Source organism: Perna viridis, chromosome 14 (genome assembly GCF_037379345.1).
Source record: "Perna viridis isolate PV_CMFRI_1.1 ecotype Kerala chromosome 14, ASM3737934v1, whole genome shotgun sequence".
In the NCBI taxonomy this organism is placed as follows: Eukaryota; Metazoa; Mollusca; class Bivalvia; order Mytilida; family Mytilidae; genus Perna; species Perna viridis.
Genome location: NC_142458.1, coordinates 32,816,699 through 32,840,385, shown reverse-complemented (window position 1 = coordinate 32,840,385; position 23,687 = coordinate 32,816,699). Strand labels below are relative to the sequence as shown.

The 23,687-nt window shown below is 32.6% G+C and overlaps 1 protein-coding gene across 1 annotated transcript in view; it reads left to right on the top strand.

Annotated features, from left to right (window-relative positions):
- The window catches only part of LOC148599035 (peroxisomal acyl-coenzyme A oxidase 1-like), a 29,168-nt gene extending 7,114 nt beyond the window's left edge, over positions 1–22,054 (top strand). Inside the window, exons 2-14 of the mRNA XM_088560544.1 lie at positions 5,555–5,717; positions 6,530–6,690; positions 7,609–7,716; positions 7,962–8,081; positions 9,021–9,136; positions 9,653–9,822; positions 10,903–11,065; positions 12,188–12,378; positions 13,326–13,475; positions 15,190–15,295; positions 18,131–18,277; positions 19,213–19,419; positions 19,633–22,054. Of these exons, the coding sequence (XP_088416670.1) occupies positions 5,555–5,717; positions 6,530–6,690; positions 7,609–7,716; positions 7,962–8,081; positions 9,021–9,136; positions 9,653–9,822; positions 10,903–11,065; positions 12,188–12,378; positions 13,326–13,475; positions 15,190–15,295; positions 18,131–18,277; positions 19,213–19,419; positions 19,633–19,713 (1,883 nt within the window). The 3' untranslated portion in view covers positions 19,714–22,054. The remainder of the gene's footprint in view (positions 1–5,554; positions 5,718–6,529; positions 6,691–7,608; positions 7,717–7,961; positions 8,082–9,020; positions 9,137–9,652; positions 9,823–10,902; positions 11,066–12,187; positions 12,379–13,325; positions 13,476–15,189; positions 15,296–18,130; positions 18,278–19,212; positions 19,420–19,632) is intronic.
- Positions 22,055–23,687: the final 1,633 nt, after the last annotated feature.

Genomic DNA, 23,687 nt, shown 5'->3' with positions numbered 1-23,687 from the left:
CTTACCATCATACAGTACAGCTCACAGCATAGTCTGATAAATACATGGTGTACCTCCAAAACCTGGTATGCCAGGTATGAATCCTTTGAAATTGATTCTGTTATTTGTAATATACAAATGTACAACTCACTGATTGATAAATTAATTCTTGTGTCTCAGGTAAAATTTACCTGTCCACTAGGACAGGTGATAGCAGAAAATGTAATTTACCTGTTAGATAAAACTGACTTTTAATTAGTGCTTGAAAACTCATAAATGTGTGCATAGAAATTAATATATTTTGTTATTGATATAAAATGAGCAATTAGATGGATGAATATTTGAAATACGTGTACATGTATTTTCTATTTCTACTTTAAAGGACTTTTTAAATGATAAATTTATTCCTAAGTTAAAAGAATACATAAAATGCCAAGTGTTTGGTGTTCTATCCTAACATGCCAAAAGAGGAAAACTTTTATTAATTTTTAAAATATAATCAGACTAAAATTTTTAATTTTAAAAGGGAATTTCAGTTGAGTTATACTGACCCTGAAAAATTAAAAATAAATATTACTTTTGCAATAGGATTACATGTAGGTGTGTCAGTAAAAATCATTTGCAGGGAAAAAGTCATAATAAAATATAACAGTTTATACATGTACAATGCTTTTGGAGCTTTTATGGAAAATATCAACTGTAAAAGATAAAAAATTGTATTTTAACATTCATTTAATATCATTTAATACTGAAATTAAATAATTTTACATTATATTTGCATGTATCATTATATTTGCATGTATACAAGTTTGAAAATGTGAAAATTTCATTTTTATCCCCCCTCCAAAAAAAAAAAGATATACAAGGAATGAAATATGATAACAAAACAGTTTTTTTTTCATTGGCAAGGAAGCTATTTATATTAATTTACATATTACAAATTAATACAATTAATTAGTCATTTCCTGTTGTATATTGGATAGAGGTGATGCTGGGGGATGTGGGTCTTGTTAATTATGGGCCAATAAGCAATAAATACCTGGCATTGGATGCCAGGTATGAGGTATGCCAGGTATTGATCAGACCTTGTTGCAAACTGTACTGTAGGTAGACATCTTTGGTGGACTTGGCCCTTCATTTTCTTCTTTCATTTTTCTCTCTTTCTTTCCTCTAATCTCTGTTGCCTGTGATACTGTTGTAGCATTACCTGAGTTCCTCTAGGTTTATCATTGGTAGCTGTCACAGTGACAGGCTTTTTTTTCCACTACAGGTAATTAAATCTAAACCATGCAGACAGTTATTCCCTGCTTTACCGTATATTCCAGATGGTGACAATCTCGCAATTCTCTCAGTGGTTAGTTTTATCTGTTCTAACTGGCTAATTTTACTCTCCTTCTGTCTTATTTCCTCTATAAGAACAATTTCACAGTTTTCAAAGTTAGCCTGCATTTCTTTATTTTGCAGCTGTAATTTCTCAATTTGGGTTGTAAATAATTGTTCTTTTTATTTTAGATCTTGTTTGGACTCCTGTTGCATTTGTGAAATTATATTTGTTTTCTATTTCAAAATCACACTCATACTTCTCATCTGTTCCTGTAATTCAGCAATCTGATTAACAGAGGATCTGTTTTCAGATTGTTCAATTACTACAAACCCTTCTTGTAATAATGGATCCCAGATATTGTTAGGAACACCCTCAATCAATTTCAGGTCTTCAAGAGTGTATATACCTTTGACATCTCTGGCAGCTATAATTAAGCCAGCTTTAGATTTGGCCTATATGTTTTATTGTTGTTAATTCCTCTTCATTTATATCCACTGGCTTTGTTTCAATGGGATACTACTGTACTACAATGCACCAAAATATCACAAAAAACAAAAATGTCTATGTCAAAAATCGCTTCAAGAAATGCGTCAAGGAAAAAATAATGCAAAAATGCAGGTGCAGAACTACTTGCTACCTACTGTACTTGAAATAGTTCTATATCCTGACCTCTGCTGTCTTAAATGTATTTATATCTGTATCAAGATGATATATCTGGGAAATACATGCATATCTAACACATTTGTTGTTTGCTCCAAAGTGCATCACCTTACATTTTGTAGCATTGAATCCTTGAGCAGTCATACAACTAGATCATTCTGCAGTATTTGTTGTTGTTCATTTTCAAATGAAGCATATACTTATATATATCTTTAAATCATCTGCAAATATTTTCACTAATCCTAATACAGTATCAGGCAGTATGATCGTATTTACATCTGTATGAAAGAACTACCTCCATCATTGTCATAGTCAGGCACTACCATTATGACCATATTTACATCTGTATGAAAGAACTAACTCCATCATTGTCATATTCAGGCACTACCATTATGATTGTATTTACATCTGTATGAAAGAACTAACTCCATCATTGTCATAGTCAGGCACTACCATTATGATCATATTTACATCTGTATGAAAGAACTACCTCCATCACTGTCATAGTCAGGCACTACCATTATGATCATATTTACATCTGTATGAAAGAACTACCTCCATCACTGTCATAGTCAGGCACTACCATTATGATCATATTTACATCTGTATGAAAGAACTACCTCCATCACTGTCATAGTCAGGCACTACCATTATGATCGTATTTACATCTGTATGAAAGAACTGCCTCCATCACTGTCATAGTCAGGCACTACCATTATGATCGTATTTACATCTGTATGAAAGAACTACCTCCATCACTGTCATAGTCAGGCACTACCATTATGATCATATTTACATCTGTATGAAAGAACTGCCTCCATCATTGTCATAGTCAGGCACTACCATTATGATCATATTTACATCTGTATGAAAGAACTGCCTCCATCACTGTCATAGTCAGGCACTACCATTATGATTGTATTTACATCTGTATGAAAGAACTGCCTCCATCACTGTCATAGTCAGGCACTACCATTATGATCATATTTACATCTGTATGAAAGAACTGCCTCCATCACTGTCATAGTCAGGCACTACCATTATGATTGTATTTACATCTGTATGAAAGAACTGCCTCCATCACTGTCATAGTCAGGCACTACCATTATGATCGTATTTACATCTGTATGAAAGAACTACCTCCATCACTGTCATAGTCAGGCACTACCATTATGATCATATTTACATCTGTATGAAAGAACTGCCTCCATCATTGTCATAGTCAGGCACTACCATTATGATCATATTTACATCTGTATGAAAGAACTGCCTCCATCACTGTCATAGTCAGGCACTACCATTATGATCGTATTTACATCTGTATGAAAGAACTGCCTCCATCACTGTCATAGTCAGGCACTACCATTATGATTGTATTTACATCTGTATGAAAGAACTGCCTCCATCATTGTCATAGTCAGGCACTACCATTATGATCGTATTTACATCTGTATGAAAGAACTGCCTCCATCACTGTCATAGTCAGGCACTACCATTATGATTGTATTTACATCTGTATGAAAGAACTGCCTCCATCACTGTCATAGTCAGGCACTACCATTATGATCGTATTTACATCTGTATGAAAGAACTGCCTCCATCACTGTCATAGTCAGGCACTACCATTATGATCGTATTTACATCTGTATGAAAGAACTGCCTCCATCACTGTCATAGTCAGGCACTACCATTATGATCGTATTTACATCTGTATGAAAGAACTGCCTCCATCATTGTCATAGTCAGGCACTACCATTATGATCGTATTTACATCTGTATGAAAGAACTGCCTCCATCACTGTCATAGTCAGGCACTACCATTATGATCGTATTTACATCTGTATGAAAGAACTGCCTCCATCACTGTCATAGTCAGGCACTACCATTATGATCGTATTTACATCTGTATGAAAGAACTGCCTCCATCACTGTCATAGTCAGGCACTACCATTATGATCGTATTTACATCTGTATGAAAGAACTGCCTCCATCACTGTCATAGTCAGGCACTACCATTATGATCGTATTTACATCTGTATGAAAGAACTGCCTCCATCACTGTCATAGTCAGGCACTACCATTATGATCGTATTTACATCTGTATGAAAGAACTGCCTCCATCACTGTCATAGTCAGGCACTACCATTATGATCGTATTTACATCTGTATGAAAGAACTGCCTCCATCACTGTCATAGTCAGGCACTACCATTATGATCATATTTACATCTGTATGAAAGAACTGCCTCCATCATTGTCATAGTCAGGCACTACCATTATGATCATATTTACATCTGTATGAAAGAACTGCCTCCATCATTGTCATAGTCAGGCACTACCATTATGATCATATTTACATCTGTATGAAAGAACTGCCTCCATCACTGTCATAGTCAGGCACTACCATTATGATCGTATTTACATCTGTATGAAAGAACTGCCTCCATCACTGTCATAGTCAGGCACTACCATTATGATTGTATTTACATCTGTATGAAAGAACTGCCTCCATCACTGTCATAGTCAGGCACTACCATTATGATCGTATTTACATCTGTATGAAAGAACTGCCTCCATCACTGTCATAGTCAGGCACTACCATTATGATCGTATTTACATCTGTATGAAAGAACTGCCTCCATCACTGTCATAGTCAGGCACTACCATTATGATCGTATTTACATCTGTATGAAAGAACTACCTCCATCACTGTCATAGTCAGGCACTACCATTATGATCGTATTTACATCTGTATGAAAGAACTGCCTCCATCACTGTCATAGTCAGGCACTACCATTATGATCGTATTTACATCTGTATGAAAGAACTGCCTCCATCACTGTCATAGTCAGGCACTACCATTATGATCGTATTTACATCTGTATGAAAGAACTGCCTCCACCACTGTCATAGTCAGGCACTACCATTATGATCGTATTTACATCTGTATGAAAGAACTGCCTCCATCACTGTCATAGTCAGGCACTACCATTATGATCATATTTACATCTGTATGAAAGAACTGCCTCCATCACTGTCATAGTCAGGCACTACCATTATGATCATATTTACATCTGTATGAAAGAACTGCCTCCATCATTGTCATAGTCAGGCACTACCATTATGATCATATTTACATCTGTATGAAAGAACTGCCTCCATCACTGTCATAGTCAGGCATCTGTATGAAAGAACTTCCTCCATCACTGTCATAGTCAGGCACTACCATTATGATCGTATTTACATCTGTATGAAAGAACTTCCTCCATCACTGTCATAGTCAGGCACTACCATTATGATCATATTTACATCTGTATGAAAGAACTGCCTCCATCATTGTCATAGTCAGGCACTACCATTATGATCATATTTACATCTGTATGAAAGAACTGCCTCCATCATTGTCATAGTCAGGCACTACCATTATGATCATATTTACATCTGTATGAAAGAACTACCTCCATCACTGTCATAGTCAGGCACTACCATTATGATCATATTTACATCTGTATGAAAGAACTACCTCCATCACTGTCATAGTCAGGCACATGTGCAATACTCATGTAATTGATTTATGTTTTATTTTTGATAGAAAACATTGCCTCACAGGACCCATTCTTCAAGAAACACAAACCATGGGCATTTTCCAGTGTAGAAGAACAGTACGATTTAGGACTGTCCAAACACATATATATACAACAAAAACTGAAAGAAATGGGAATCACAGATCCACAGGAAATGTTTTACTATAGAGAGTAAGATTAACCTATATTCCATTTTAGAAAAATGGACATAGTGACAAATTAATTAAAAAGCTGGCATTTCTGTTGGCTTTACATGTTATTAAAAGTTGGCATTTCAGTCAGTTTAAACTTACGTGAAGCACACTTTTGAGTAAAACAGTTGCTTTCAAATGTATTTTGAATATTTCATCCCTTTTGTCTGTAGCTTTGCTGTGGTCTAGACTGGAGTACATGTATGCTTGTCTGTGCCATAAATTTTGTCACCTTTAACCTGAAAACCCATCTAGAAAACATCTGAATTTGATATGTAGCTGATCTTAGAATAATGAGTTATATTTTTGTGCCACTTTTGTCTTGATTATGTATGCACAAAGCTGTTTTCTGGTAGTTAGCTTGACTTTGAGTATACTAATAGTATAAATCCATATAGTATGAGGCAGTTGTAACCTGTAAGAGGAAAAGTCTGATTGATATTTTTGTCGAAAAATAATAATAGACGTTTTTTACAGTTTTACAATTACTAGGTTCTTTATAATGACACTATTTCAAATTCTTCCTACATTATCAAAATTCTAATGTTGTTAAGCGCTAACTAGGCAACTACTATGAAAGGATGGAAAAAAATTTGAATTTGGTGTGTTAAAAAAATTCAATTCAAGTGTAAATCCAGTAATGAGCTGACCTTGCTGAAACAAAAACTAAGTTATCTTTCCCCAAAAACATAAGAATGATTAAAAAAAATCCTAGAAATTGAGAATTTTGTGTGTACATTTATAATCATTCTTGAGCTATCCTTTATACTTCAGTAATTTCCTTTGTTGTAGATGTGCTGCAGCTCATGAAAACAGCCCACTGGGCTTACACTACAGTATGTTTTTACCTACAATAGAAAAACAGGCAACACCTGAGCAGAAAAAGAAATGGCTTCCTTTGGCAGAGGATTTGAAAATGATAGGCACTTATGCCCAGACTGAGCTTGGTCACGGTAAATATTGATTCCTTCAATCTCGAGGGGTTCACAAGATTTCTCCACTTGAGATAATTAAATTTCACATTTCAACCCACATGCTTCAGCGAGTGGGTTAAATCTAAGATTTAACTATTGATAATGGAGAAATCATATAATCTCTGAAAGCATTGTGTTGAATCTGTTTTTAATTGAAATATGTAGAAAACTCAGAAATGTAAAATGGCGGGTAAACTCACAGTAATTTAATCACCACCCGGTGGTTAAAAGTCACATGCATTTTTAATCACCAGCTTAGAATGGGAGAAATTCCTATTATATTTCTAAATAATTTGTGAAAGTTCAAACCTTCCGAGACTGAATTTTTTCACATATAGGACTACAAATTATAAATGATATTAATCCCCCAAAATACCATAACTAGAGGTAGTTATCTGTAAGAGAGTTAAGACAAAAATATGTATTTTACTCATGAGATAAACTCATTGTATTTTCACTTTTTCAACTGCAATCCAAATCATACAAAGGTACAATTTTTCTCTCTTGACGAATGTCTGAAGATAGTTTTTATTTCATGTGCATTTATAAGAAGGAAGTGAAAAGAGCCGTTTTTGTGATTTTAATTTGATTACCCCAACTATAAATCATTCAAACATGTTTGAGAGACCACTTTAATTTAGCACTAAACTGGCTTGACTGACTACATAATAATAATGTATAATTTAGATATCCATGTAAAGGGCATTGGGATGTATATGTTGCAAAATCAATCTGTGTGTATATAAAGATCACTTGTCATGTGTAATCATATACATTTTTATGCCCTTTGAGAGTTGCCTTAGATGTATAACGGTATTAAAAAGGGAGCATGAAAAAAATTATTAGGATATTTTAAATAAGAAGTGTATTAAAAGGGGGATAATTTGACAATTTTAGGAACCTTTATCAGAGGTTTGGAGACTACAGCAACATATGACCCCAAAACAAAGGAGTTTATCATGGACAGTCCAACATTAACATCAATGAAGTATTGGCCTGGCTGCTGTAAGTGTCAATAATTTTACATTTACATTTATTTTAAGAAAGGATTGCAAAGGTCCAATTGTCTTTTAATATGCATTGTGTTACTCCATTCTTTCCAAGCTAATGTACAATACAGTTTAAGAACATAAAATACAGTTCAAGTTTGATTATTGTGTATTCTGTTTAAGAGATTATAGCTCATTTTGCACTTAGAAAATTTTGACTTTGCTATCTGTGATCATCAAATCAACTTTTTCTATTTTCAGTGGGAAAGACATCAAACTTCTGTGTAGTTGCTGCCCAACTCCATACTCAAGGGAAATGTCATGGTGTACACATGTTTATGGTACAGATTAGAAGTATGGAGGATCATTCTGTCATGCCTGGTCAGTTATCTCCCTTGTAACTGTCCCAATGAATCATTCTTGTGAATATACCAGTCAACTTAAGTGATTGTTCCCCCAGCTCTGTACATATATAATCATTTTGAAAATGATGTGCCTTATTAATTTTGAAGGACACAACTTGAAATTGGGACATGACCCTGCTGATATGCATATTAAATTTCGGTAAAAGTTTGGTTTATATTTGGTTGAAATCTTCATATTTTATGAAGAATGTCAGTTTTTGAGAATCACATATCACAAAATTTAATGCATTGTTAATCTAGACCCATAATACAACTATTTTTAGGGAAGATTCTCTTGGTCGGACTATGATTTTAGGCAGATATAACCTGTAAGAGGACAAAGTTTTAATCTTGAGCGACCTTATCAATGACTACCCTAGTTCTAGTGACTTGACAACTTGTCTGTTGATCGAGATGTTCTGTATTATCAGATATGAAACTAACTTGCTCTACATTCAGTTTGTCATTTATAATTATTCTGTCATTTTGTCTGTACTAAATCCATTGATCCAAGATATTTCTATGGGATATAACTTACTGTCACACCAAAATCAGGCTTCTAATGTTATACCTTAAATTTTTGTACATTACTGTTATGAGGACTTTATAAACACAAACCTAATGAATTGTTGATCATGGAACAGCATGTGCTTTCAGTTTTACTGGGGTATATAAGAACAACTAATTCACTTTATCAGTGTATAATGCTGTTTTAGGGCCAGCTGCAGCCTGTCCTGTGGTGTGAGGATTTCCTCTTTGTTTATTGAGGACCTATGGCTGGCTGTGAGCTGATATTTTTCATTTGATGGGGTTGTTGTCTCTTTAACATATTCACCATACCCATTCTCATTATATTAGATAGACCAGATAGTTTACCATTCATTCAGTTGCATCTTTTATTTTTTTTTTTCTTTAGGAATCGAGGTTGGTGTGATTGGTAACAAGTTTGGTTATGGATGTAATGATAATGGGTATTTACGTCTTAACAAAGTCAGAATTCCAAGAGAGAATATGTTGATGAGATATTCACAGGTATGGTTAAGATTTGTCATCATTTTGAATCTGACAAAATTTACAATTTTTAAATACATGTACATTTTGTGAAGCTTTGATTAGATAAGCATCCACGCCCTATCTATGATATAAGGATTGAGGTATAGATGTATTTCCGATTTTTGAAGTTTTTTTATGATATGAAGTAATTCCAATGTCTAGGGGGAAATAGTTTTCCCGGCCTATAAAGAAAAAAATGTTAATTCATTTTAGTCCTATAGTTACTATAGGAAATGTAAGTACCTATCATTTGACAGGCTTATTACACTGATGTCTATCCTTCTGTATATCTGCCCATTAAGCTAAATGGAATCATTTGCATAGACAGAAAAAAGGTTTTAAACATTTTTCTCCCATTACTTATTATAGAGTTATGGGTCACTAAAAAGGGGGAAAATAAGATATCATATGCCCTCCTGTTTTTTAATAAGTTTTTTTAACATAACAAAATTAATCTTTCCAAAACTCTAAATTCATACATGTTTTATTTTTCAGGTTATGGAAAATGGGACTTACATCAGACCCAAGAATGCCAAACTGACTTATGGTACAATGGTCTTCATCAGAGCTGCCATAGTTACTGATGTGGCAAGAGGCTTGTCTCAAGCTTGTGTTATCTCAATACGATACAGTGCAGTCAGGAGACAGACTGAAATCAAACCTGGGTATACTAAACATGTTGATATATGGCCATACTTACATGTATATGATCCATAGTGCATGTTGTAAAGTATTTTCCAGTTAAGTGTCAGTCCCTGTAAGAATCAGGCAGTAGGTGAAACATGGTATGAAAGAAACCTATCATGTTGATATTGTAATTTGACTATTTGCACCATCAGAATCAAGGAAAACAGACAAGATTTGCCATTGATATGCACTGAAAATGAACATTTCAACGGCAGAGAACTCTGTCAAAAACCTCATTTTTCCAAGATTCTATTGAAAAATGTCTGAGCAAAGCCAGTATCACAGAGATCAGATAGTGTTTTTTTGTTCATAGAGAAAGCATCATTGAGTGATATTACATTGTCAAATCAGTGGAGTTTTGACATGCATGTTTCTGATTTTTCCCATTTTGCCTGATTCTTACAAACACTTACACTTAATATTTAAAATTAAAGGAAACCATAGGAATAGCAGGAAAATATGAAATTTTAGCAGGTAGCTGTCAAAAGATGAGCTAATAGCCGTACAGCTTCAATTGACATCCCTGATAGTTACCAGCTAAAAAACTCAAACATTTACAGATTTCATAACAAAATTTAAAATGTAATTGACAATGTCATTATGCATTGTACTAAGAAATGTTGCTGTAAACTGACAAAACAGGTGTCAAAACATTATTGACTACTTAATCTTACAATTAATATATTAAAATTGAAATACTGGATGACGTGTCGATAAGCTTTGGTTATCTAAGCACCCCTCACTATGGCTCAGAGAAAATATTGGTTATTACTATGCCTGCCCATACATGTTAACATCCCACAAAATAAAGGAAAAATTTAGAATCTCCTACTTCAAAATGTAAGATTTATGGGATGTGATGGGCAAAAATTACTATATTTTCTGTCAAAATACTAAATAATATAATTTCTGCATCAAAAATTTGCTTTATGTAAAAACTCAAGGCAGTGTATTCCATATAAACTGGACCAATCATTAACAGTTAAGGCCATGCTTAAATCCTCAATAAGGTAAGAGCAGCCATGAATTAGTTCTTAATGCAAATATTTTGTTTTCAGTGCCGAGGAGCAGTTGATATTGAACTATCAGACACAGCAGTATAAGTTATTCCCCTTGTTAGCAGCTGCTTATTGTTTCCAGCTGGCTGGAAAATCGGTGTTTCATAAATATCTGGAAATTAACAATCAGATAGAACAAGGAGATCTGGATGCTTTAGCTGAGGTGAGATTATAAAAGGACAATGAATACTGTATAAACCATGTAAATAAATACATTTGTATTTAAACATGTGCTGAATTCCAGCTGGTTTGAAAGCATTCAGCAAATGAATAATCTTTTGTATTATTTTAAGCTCCATGCCTTTATCAGCCATTCTGAAAGCACATTGGTAATTTTATGTTATGTTTTTAGCTCTATGTTTTATCAGCTGTTCTGAAAGCACATTGGTAATTTCTTCTTTCTATTTTTATATGACTGCAAAAAAATCATCGTCTGTGTCATCATGGTTGTGTCATCGTCTATAGACACTTGGTTTTCATGCAATAACTTTATTTGTGGTTGAAAAATTGTTGTGAAATTCTGGTATGTTGTTATTTACCACGAAAGTAAGGTTCCTATATAATTTTAACTTTATGGCCCCTGCCGTTTAGAAAAAAAGGGGCCAAAAATGGTGAAAGTAGGTGTTATATTAAAACCCATGTAGAATTTTTTTACTCTGTTTTTATTTATTCTTTTTTTATTGTGTTCTTTATTTAATTCTGGTGAACAGATTTTGTGTGTTGTGGACTGTTTTCAAGTTATAGGAGGTCAAAGTTGGGTAACGTAAAAAATCCCAGCCTACAATTTTCAATCAGATTTCAGATTCTCTTACAGTTTACAAGTTATAAGGGATCAAAGGGGCCGCATTGAAAAAAATCAACTTTTTTATTTTTTGTCTGATTTCAATAGTTTATAGTGTCCAAACCATTTGTTGTGTCCATAATGAAATGTACATTGTAAGTCCCTATGTTTAAGAGTGTCAAAAACTAATATTGTGGCCACACTTGTCCCAGCTGTTCAGGGTGTGACCATTGCAGTCATATCAAGCTGGGCTTGGTGAAGCTTTTTATTTGCTCCATGCTTTATCAGCTGTTCTGAAAGTACATTGTTAATTTATTTTTCTATTTTTAGCTCCATGCTTTATCAGCTGTTCTGAAAACACATTGTTAATTTCTTGTTCTATTTTTAGCTTCATGCCATATCAGCTGTTCTTAGGGCACATTGTAAATTTCTTGTTCTATTTTTAGTTCCATGTTTTATCAGCTGTTTTGAAAGCACATTGATAATTACTTGTTCTATTTTTAGCTCCATGCTTTATCAGCTGGACTGAAAGCCTTTACTACTTGGGTATCCACAGCAGGTATTGAGACATGTAGATTATGTTGTGGGGGCCATGGATACTCTCATGCCAGTGGGCTGCCAAAGATTTATGTAGATCTTGTTCCTGGGTGTACCTACGAGGGAGAAAATACTGTCATGATGCTACAAGTAGCAAGGTAAATATTCAGTGCAAGCAATCCTTCCTAAATGTGTCAACATTGTTTGTCTGTAATGTACAGGTCTGCTTTTTCCTATTCAGTCATTTGTTATGTAGTAAATTGGTAGACTAGTCACTGAAATAAAAAAAAAAATGGTTAGTAGAATAAAACCTACCTGATTGCCGGATCTAATGTCAAAAAAAGGCACTTACAATTTAGCACTGACAGAAAATCCTTTTACCTGGGGAAATTAGGACTCTTCCAGTAAAACATATGAGGGACAGGGAAGGCACTTATTCTTTGTATATGGGGTGTGTTCAGGTCTCTTGACAAAATATAAAGTTTTAATACAGAATACTAATAGAACTTCTATGGGTGGCTTCCCTGGTGAATTCCTGGGGTACCTTATATCTTTTAATGGAACAGTCCTTAAGGATTTTCATTAAAATAACTAGAACATTATTGTTTTCATTGAAACACATTTTTTGAGGATTTAGATTTCTTAAATGTCCTAACCAAAAAAACATGAAATATCAAAAAAAACAAACAAACAATAGTAGAATGGTGGTACTTTGATAGTACAAAATTGTCAATAGATCTAGGACATAGAAGTTATTCTAACTATACATCATGGTATTTATTGAGCTGTAGATCTCCGTTTTTTGTATTGATTTACATTGCCCTTCTGATTGGAACAACAAATTTTATATTTAAAGCGCTGAGAAGTATAAAGATCATGGTTATCATGGGCAGAAATAAATTGAGTTATAGGCAAAACTACAAAATGCGAGATTTTGGTAGATAGATCCATTAGTAGGAATAAGTGTGAAGTAGAAATAATCACATTTTGAAATGTAAGCACTATCTTGTACATGTGTAGTTAATTATTCACATCAATTTGTAGAATTTTGAATACAAAAATAAGGTGATTTAATCATGTCTAGCCAGGTTTTGTTCTGTTTTAGGTATCTTATGAAATGTTTTGCCAAAGTACAGCAAGGACAGAAGGTGCCAACATTTGTCCAGTATATAGGTCAAAGTTCAAACAATTCATGTATGAGTGAACAGGTTGCCCTGAATTGTTTGATCAAAGCCTATGAGCACAGAGCAGCAAGGTAGAATAGTTAAAATAAAAAATGGAAAATAAACATGTACTATAGAATATAATGAAGGTGCTATAGACATTTGCTTGACAACTTAGCTAAAAAATGGAGGCTGCATATTGTTTGGTGGTTCATTAAAAGCTGTAATTAGTCCATCAAATTCATACAAATCAGCAACTAATGTCGTATTTGTGGAGATCTGTTCATTTGTATTTGTAGTTTTAATGTTCTTTAAAAACATATCATAAAAATACAGCAGGTTGTCTGTTAGATCTCTTTTAGTGGATTTTGATAAGCATTTTGGTACTATATTTGTCTTCATGAATGGACACCACCCCCATTCATTTTGTTTTTTTTTATTATTCTTGATTTTCTGTTTCATTGGCCACAAAATTTTAAAATGAATGGAAAACAGGCTTGTGATGTGTTTAAGTACAGCTGTTTTATGGTTTCTAATTGTTTGTTTGTAATTTCTGTTTCCTTTACTTCATCTATAATAATTTATTTTAAAACAACCATTACAAAAAATATGACCTGACTTTCTGACCAAACTTGATCCAATGCATTGCTTTTGAACCAATAAGTATTTAATTTTCAACAAAAACATTTTATTTGCACCACAAACTATATTTCATTTGTACCAAAAATGAATTATATCATTTGCACCAATTAAAGGTGATTTAAATTTATACTGCAATTGTTCTATTTGAGCTACAAAATGTTTTGACTATAACACTTTGGTCCCCCCCTCCCAACTTTCCTACCTTTGCATGAACTACCTATTTATCATAGCGTCATTAAGCATCATTATTGGGGGTCAGAAGTAGTGATGAAATGTGAAAAACAGTATAAAAATAGAATTTGATTTTAAAATGATAAGGATTGCAGTATAAAGAAAATAACGGTGTATTGACTGAAGCATACAGTTTTTTATGGATACAAATAGTTGAAACTATTTATTTAAAACTCCTTCTATCTCCCTTTACCAAACAGTTACCTGGAAAATTACACAAAAATTAAATGATTAGTCTTTAAATGCAAATGGAATACAACCTTGTGGCGCAAATGGAATAGTGAATATTTAAAAAGTTGGCACAAAAGCATGAAGCCCAGTTGGTTTGGATTGTATTTAGAATCAATCTTTTTAAACAGTTAATTGCCAACATTTTTATGTGTTTTGTAATATCTTAATGTAGCTATGTTGCATTTCATTTTTATGTCTATAAACACTATTATTGACTAATATTAGCCCAAATATGAAAAAAAATATGCCAATACTGGATTTGCTGTCCAATGTCATATTGGACTGGACAAAATCCATATTGGCCTAGTAAGTCAATAAAGGTATAATTGCGTAAGATTTTCCATATTGGCGGAGTTATTGGTCCTCGGGTACAAATATTGGACTTCGGCTACTCCTCAACTCTAATATGGCTAGCCTCAGACTAATAACTAAGTCAATATGGAAACCTTATGCAATGATACTATAATATTACCGTTTGTGTCTTGGTAAAAGAACTTTTTTATTGTGTTTTTCTTTTCTTTTGCTTGTAAAATTAGTGAAAATAGATGACGAATGAAAATAAGTTAGATAACAGTATCATATTTCAAGAACAGTTAATTTGTGTTTTACATTTTATAAATAGCACAAATTTCATCCATATTTAACAAGTTGCATACTTAGTGAAATGGAAGGTATGCACATTTTATTTAAAATGATTTTCAGATTAGTTGAAGGTGCTGCTAAGAGAATGCAGTCCTTAATTCAGTTGGGAAAACCTCAACACGAAGCATGGAATGGAAGTTCTGTACAACTTCTTTGGGCTGCTAATGTGAGTTTTAGTGATGGGCAATCAGAAATATTTTATAATCAATTATTGGAAATAATCAGAAAGGGTACAATTGATTAATAATGGCTTATGATTGGACATTAAATAATTTTAGAATTTTGAAGTATAAATGACATTACAGTCGAATCTGGTTAAGTCGAAGTCGAAGAGACCAGGCAAAAATGTTTGAGTTATCCAAGGTTCGAGTCATCCGAGGTCAAGTATAACCAGAAGTAGTTTGGCTAATGATTGTTTCTGCATTTACATCATTTGTTGTGCTTGTACATGCACATGTACTTCACTTTACATGGTTCTTTGTGATGACTAGCCTTTCATATCAGAGAATATTTTTGTTTGTTGTATATCTAAGTTTTAAATGGCACTGAGTGTTTAAGGGAAATTTCGTTTTTATTTTTTATATATATCCAAAAAGTCAAATCTTCATAACATGCTCCTTTGCACAACTCACAATCAGGAGTATAGTCATACCATGTGCTCTTCATTACTACAATAAAATTTCAGATTCACTAGCAAAACAAATGTAGTTGTTGAAATACACTTTATTACTATCATTTGTTTGATGTTTAATTACGTATTCAGATACATGTACCATTCTAATTCATCTGTATTTTTTTTATTTTTTAAAAAATATCCAATATCACTGTTAGTGTGAATTCCGATGTGTGATAAATAAAGTTCTTATCTTTTCAATATCTGCACTATTTTGGATTAATTAAGCCATAAAGAGTGTCAACAAATAATTTCAAAAGCCATGCTAATTGTTGTAAAAACACACATCGATCATGGTTTGTAATAAAGCAATCATTTTTCTGACTAATTATTTGACTTTGAGACATCTGGGTTAATTGACCTTGAAGTCCTATCTAGGGAACCTTGAGTTATACAAGATTTCGGTTCATCTGAGTTCAAGTCATCCGAGGTAAAATTCTGTTGGAGTAAAGGGAGTTTTGCTGGGACTTTGAAATTAGTTATTTTAGATTTAGACTTTTCTGAGGTTGACTAAACGAGGTAGGACTGTATAATGTAAATTCTCTATTGCCAGAGAGTGCTTGATGTTCAAATTCATCATATATTATGAAATACATACATCATTCAAATCAGCATTTTTACAATGTGTCAGGTTGAAGCATATGGTTCTGTGGTATTAAATATTCTACTGACTGGTTTTCGAAAACGTAACTAGTGCTAGAGAGATATTTAAGAATATTACATATGGTGTAACAGTCTTCTTTGTTCATTGGTTATTATAGTTACACAATGCAAAGGATATTTCACGTATATGAAGCCTTGTTTCTATTTTTAAATATATTGACGCTATGTTTCTATTTATATGTGTATTGACGCTATACTTCTAAATTTAGATCTAAATATGAACCATTCCATTCCATTATTTCTCACAGCCAATCAAGGCAGAAGTGCTACAGACGAAGTAGACAAAAAGAAAATACATCATCCACATATGTAATATATATAGTAAGGACTTTCACTCAGTCAGTATGTTATATATGGACCTGTTAGATCATATTGACTTTAGACTTCGTCCTCGATCAGTGTAATCTGAACAGGTCCATATATAATGTATTGACTTCGTTTAAAGTCTACAATTGATAAATATTTTGGGGAAGTACATTCAACTGACAACAGAAATAAACTTAAAATAATTGTGAAAAAGGGCACATTGGTGGTAAAAAACGTCATTATTCTGATTTCTATTGATGAACTATCAGATTAGTAGCTTTGGAGGCCAATTTCGATTAGTGTTTTAATTGAAACATCACTAGTGAGTTTTTAGTTCAGTTTTTTCTTTTTTTAAAATGAAAAGTATGAAAGTCAATTCCTGTTTTTGATTCTTCATAAGTAAAGTTGAATTAAGCAAAACAATATTTTCTGCTGAGTGAAATTTGAATATGTTGTTTGAATACAGAAATTGTTGAAATTACCAGTGTATGGACTGAATCTTAGAAAATGAACAAATTACCAGTGTATGGACTGAATCTTAGAAAATGAACAAATTACCCATGTTTGGGTACATGTTATACACTGTTCATTTGGTACCTGTTGATCATTGTCATCAAACAACAAAATGTGTTTAGTTCTGTTAAAATAATTTACTACTAAAGTGAATTTTTTCTGCAGTGGGTAAATTTTTGTGATTTCTTGTAAAAATGTGAAACTTTATTTTCACCTAATGTAATTCATGCAATCCTGAAATAAACCATGAATCACATAAGGAGAAATAACTCTATTTTGGGGGGATAATCATTTGTGCGTTTTGATTTTTGTGTTGCTATGACTACTGTGAATATTGTGAAAATTGAATCACTTGGAATATGATGACCTATAAGGTATCTTGAGATACTTAAATGTTAAATGGAATTAAAATCATTATTTCTCAATACTATCTATATATTTTATTATTGGGACTGAATTAGATTTTCTCCCATTCTGATCTGCTGATTGAAAAAGCATGGGACGGTTTAACCATCTGACAGAGATTAAATTTCTGTGAGAGTTTTCTGGCCATTTTATATTTTCCAGGTTCCTATGGATTTCGATGGAGAATGGAGGAAACTGATTCTCCTTCTGTTTATTCTTTATTTAAATCATTTCTCCACTCTCTATGGTAAGATTAAGATTTATACATGCTTGCTAAATCTCGCATGTTGAAAATTTTAATTTACCATCTTGAATAGAGAAATAAACCACTCATTCCTGAAGAAGGATCTATATGTAATGATGGAATATCAGGGGCAATGACTTTTTTTCCACCAATCACTCAGTTTAATTTCTTACTATCATCAACTACATGTATTTTAGGCCCATTGTCATCTCTTCTGTATGAAGAATTTTGCTGAGGCTATACAGAGTCCAGACTTGGAACCTAAAACTGCTGATGTGATGAAATCTTTGTGCCAGTTATATGGAGTGCATGGAATATTAGAAAACCTTGGAGAATTTATGCAGGTATAAGGCCAAGAAAAAAATGTCTGTTTAAGGCTACATTCTTAAAAAAAAATGGTAGTCAGGTAGGCATTTTCAATTTATTATTTTTTTCAGCACATATTTTACTTAAACCGAATAATTAGTCTCTGCAGTGTTGTTTCATGCACATGTTGAAAGCCTTTTTGTATGTATTATTTATTATTATTTTTGTGGTTGCCTTGCTGCTGGCTGGCTTTTGCTTATGAATTGGTAGACCATATGCATTGAAAAATGCAAAAATGCTGTGTTGTCTCAAATGCTGCAAAGACTTTGATAAAACATATTTGAGTTTTTTGGCTGGAAATTTCCAATTCTGATTTTTTTTTTATTTTTAGCAGATAAATGGTTAATGATCAAAGCAAAAAATAAAATAGGGTCAGGGTATTCGTTAACAGACTTCTCTTTTAAGTCCAACCTAATATAAAGCAGAAATGAACAAAAAGTTGCCTGTGTATCTGTCTCTCTCTAACACTTTCCTGTAGCAGATTTCTGAGCTTCTCTCTTGAGAATGCTTAGGTATTTGATACATTGATTTTGCCTGATGACTTGTACTGTGTCTCCCCCTTTCCATACTCTTCACTTATCTTTTTCCTGTTGACAGTATGACTGGTATACATCTAATTATTAAACGCATGACAGAAATAAGATAAACCATGACATTATTGTTGCAGTTTTATTTTTGCCATTTCAGTGCTAAAACCCATAACACAAAAATAACCTGTTGTGAATTTTTTCTTCAAACAACATTATAATACAATTTGGTTTGAGGAACAATGACAAATAAAAAAATTGTGTGAAAGCAGGCTGATTGCAGACACCTTGATAAAAAGACAGTGTAAACATTTCTTGTTTTACAGTAGTATAGTAGGGGTATATATAACATATTGTTTTCATTTTCTACATCTTTCTTTCTACAGGGTGGGTTTTTCACTGGTGACCAAATTGGTTATCTACAAAGTAAGCTAATCTCTCTGTTAGAGGATATCAGACCTAATGCTGTGGCCCTTGTTGATGCCTTTGATATTCCAGACCAAGTCCTTGGAAGTTGCCTTGGACGATATGATGGCCAGGTGTATCAGGCCTTATATGACTATGCCAAGTCAGCTCCTATGAACAAAGAAGAGGTAATATTCAGATTTCTGTGAATCTGTTAATTATTTGAATACAGTTAGAAATTTTAATGTTGAATACTTTCCCTGGTTATGTTAATTTCTGTTAATTGCTTAATCCTATTAATTGAATGATTTCAAAATTAGACTATGGGTGCCTTTTACTGATATACTTAAAGATGAACTGTCATTATCTACTTATAAACATTTTGATTTCTTTTTTTTCAGATCCACAGTACTTATTACAAGCACTTGAAGCCATTGATGCACCCAGAATCTAAAGGGGAATTCCAACTTGCCAAACTATAAAAAGACATGATGCAATATTTCTAGTCTGTTGCTTTGATTATCATGATTAGTAGAGGTTATTGTTTATGATTTAAGATGCTGAGATCAAAAAGAAAACATTTTTAATTCTGCTTTTTTCTACATGTAGTTCAAAATGTTTAAACTATTAATATCTATTTTGTAAAGATGTTAGTAATGTGATATTCTGATATTAACTTTTACCCCTTTTTAGTATCTACATTTCGTTATAATCTGAAATTTGTTTCTACATCTGTAAGATATATTTTTGTTTCACTAAGGGCTGTTCCAGAATTAATGAAGTAGGATAGAATGGTCTTAGAAGGCTTTATTTTCTCTACCTTATCACCTATTGATTAAAAATGATTTTTTTCTTGATTGTTTAATACGAAAAAAATGTCATGATACCCGCCAAGCCTCATATATGCCTCCTGAACTCCCCATATCCCCCTAAAATCAGTCCTTTCCTTCAAAATTCTCAACAACTAGCCTGAAGAATAGAGGACTGTATAGGATTCAATTAGCTTGAAACAAGATATGTACATATCATTTCATTAGCCTGAATTAATTTTTACTAGCTTAAATCAATTTTGGAACGTCCTTAAATTACAATGATGGATAATTGTTGATCTTCACCTGATCATTTTTTTAAATCAATCCAGGAAAATGATATTAACAATAAAAAAGAATATCATTATTATCAATTAATGTGGAAACCCTATGTTCATGAGTTATCAATATCATTCAAATGAAAAACTGAAATTCTCAATGAAAAGTAAATTTCTATAAGAAACTTTGATTGTTAATGAAATACACAAATTACAAATGCCATGAACTTGCATCTTTTAAGGGTGTGGAATGCCACTATTCATAAGGGGTACCATCAAGAGAATTATTTTCAATTTTGCAAAGCATTAAATTGTGTAAATTATCAGAAATACCCCAACGAAGGTTTAAATGTTTAAGTGGTGTTCTTCCCCTCCATGGAAATTTTACTTGAACCGCCCTGACAGACTCATTTATACAGGAGAAATAAAAATGTCTTTTCTTTATTTTATTCAGATAATTTATTGAGTTTTTACAAATGTCTTGCATTTGATAATATAGAAATTATTAGACTTTTTTATGTTTCATTTTAATTAAAGGCTTTCTGATGGTAGAATTAGCCCGGTATGTAGAGATGAAATTTGTTCTTGAATTTTGTTTCAGGTTAAGATAGAACACCATTAGAAATTTAAGATGTTTTTTTTTTTGTATTGTTGGTTTAATGCATTTAAATACTGTATGGCCGGTTATTTTTGGGCTGTACAAAAATTTCAAAATGTATATGAAAAAAATTGGTGCTATGGTAAATATCTCATTCTATTTAAAATGTCATAATATATAGGGTTACTAGTGCAATACATAATCAGTAAGAGAGAGTTTTCCTAATTTTCTTTATCAACAGTTTATGTAAACAGATAAAAAGACACAGGGCAAAAACACAAAGATTTAAAAGTTTATTATGTAAGGTAATATGTTATATTATAACAGAATTATTAAAGGTTGAGTTACTCTGTAAAAAAGTTACAAAACATTTTACATGTTTGGTATTGTCACACTCATTTTATTTTGTATGAAATTAACAATTATAATTACTCCTATTATTTGCTAAGCTTTTAGTATTTTGAAAGCAGGACAAGTTCTGAATTGTTTTGAGCAATGAGTTCCCATAGTAACTATCATTGAAACCTCTTAATTTAAGATTCAGCGTTTTCCAGTTGATTTTAATTAAACCTTTTTTCTTGTGATTCTCTGCTTATATTAAAAGTAATATTAAATGTTGAAATATTCAAAATAAAACAAATAAAATTAGGAATACTGCAAATATTTGTTAATTTTATATCTTCAGAGAACATAACTTGCTGCTCTAGAACTTGCTGTTAATTGAGAAATACTTGCTCTTCATCTTAATGTGGCTAAATAGGAATAATACAATGATGAAACAATAGTATGAGTTTTAAGCCTTCAATGGTAAAAACATTGGAGTTTTTGCAATGTAAAAATAACATTTTCCTTTTGCTAAATTTAGAAATGACAAATTAGAGGAAATAAATCATGTTAAAGACTTTGTATTTGATTTGTTAGTTGTAAGTTTTTTTTATAGATATGATGATAAACAGCTAAGCAGTGATATTTCATTAAAAATCAATTGACAGTTTCAGAGATTTGTTATTGATGAGTATAAGATATTGTTGATTTTTTTATATTATTTATTTAAGTGATTTAAATTTATCTTGTTATTGTAATTTTTAATCATAATTTATAGACAGTTTTTGTACAAATAAAAAAAAATAATCTTAAATGTGTCAGTCAGCATATTGTGTTGATTTCTCTATCTAGCTTAACTTAACAGTGCACTAGATTGTGCTTCCTGGTTTTAGTGGTGACCACCTGGTTTTAGAGGTGACCGGGTTGAGTGGTGACCACCTGGTTTTAGTGGTGACTGGGTTGCTCATGTACTTTTGTTTCTATGTGCATGTTATTGTCATCATTTCATGTTCCCTGTTGGGTATTTCTATTTTCCCTGTCTAGTCTTTATCCATGGACTATATTCTTTTGATTACAGCTCAAATCTTGGTTCCCTCGATTACTCGTTGCCAGGCCTGAATGTACATACAGCTTTGAATTTAAGTTAGGAATGAAAATTCTCTGAGAAATATGCATCCAATTTTTCAGTAATTTTCCTCATTACTCTTTCAAAAGGGAAATAGATCATACAGAAGAATTGTTTAGAGTAAAATATGCTTTGCCATACACAAGATGCTTGGCGTACACAGGAAATTTGTACCATATGTTTAGGACCAATACGAAATTTGATGTTTTTGTGCCTATAAAATGACATTGAAACTAAAGTTTTTTTCTAAATTATATGAAAACCATACCTTTTTCCTACATTTAGTTCTCTAGGAGACATATCGTTAACATTTAATTTTTATTTACCTGAATTATCATAATTGTTTGTTAGTCATAACATATGATCTTCATGGTAGGCCTTAACATATGAAAAATATATGAATAATATGTTTGATTGTTTCTAGAAAGGCAGAGGACGTTTACCCTACCGGTGCACCTGACTTGCTTTTGTTACTTTATATGTATGACTGTTTTCCATGTCTGGTTTTACCGCAATAACCTTGGTTCCCTTGATTTTTCTTATATACAATGAAGAGTCCATTATTAGTGGAAAATTATATATATCAGTTACAAATTGTTATGCAGAAAAATAATTACATACAAACTATTTTTATTACTATTTAGATATTGTTACAAACATTTGCAAACAATGTTGAGTTATTGTATTTGGTACAAACATATTTTAGTCTGCAGCTGATATCAAATGACATCATTTCAAGGGAGTATATTAAATTAATAGCAACATAACATTGTTCCAGAAGCCTATTTGTTAGAGTTCTAGCGCGAAACAAACAGTCTGCGTAGTTTCGGCAAGCTCTGGCATAACGTATGAGTTGTGATACGAACACTCCATACGCAGGTGCTGAAAGGTTTTTGCCACAGATGAGAGGAAATTTGACAATCCTGAATGAAAAGTCATCACATTTGTCGTAAAGTTTGGTCAATAGTTTTCCTTTACCATCGATTTCTAAGTGTAGGTCAAAATATGAGGCTGACTTCACAGTGTCTGTAGTATCCTTTATCTCATGTTCTTTGGGTTAGATGCGACATATCAAATCCCCGAAATTAGGATTGTTTGAAGATAATACGTCATCTATATAGTGGAAACAGAGTTTAAAGGATCTAGCCAAACAATATTTTTTCTTTCTGATCAGATTAGCTATAAAGTTAACCTCATAAGAGTGGAGGAATAGGTCAGCAAGTAAAGGAACACAATTTGTTCCTATTGGAATGCCGATCGTTTGTTGAAAAACACGACCACCACACTGGACAAATATGTTGTCGATTAAAAATTCCAGCAT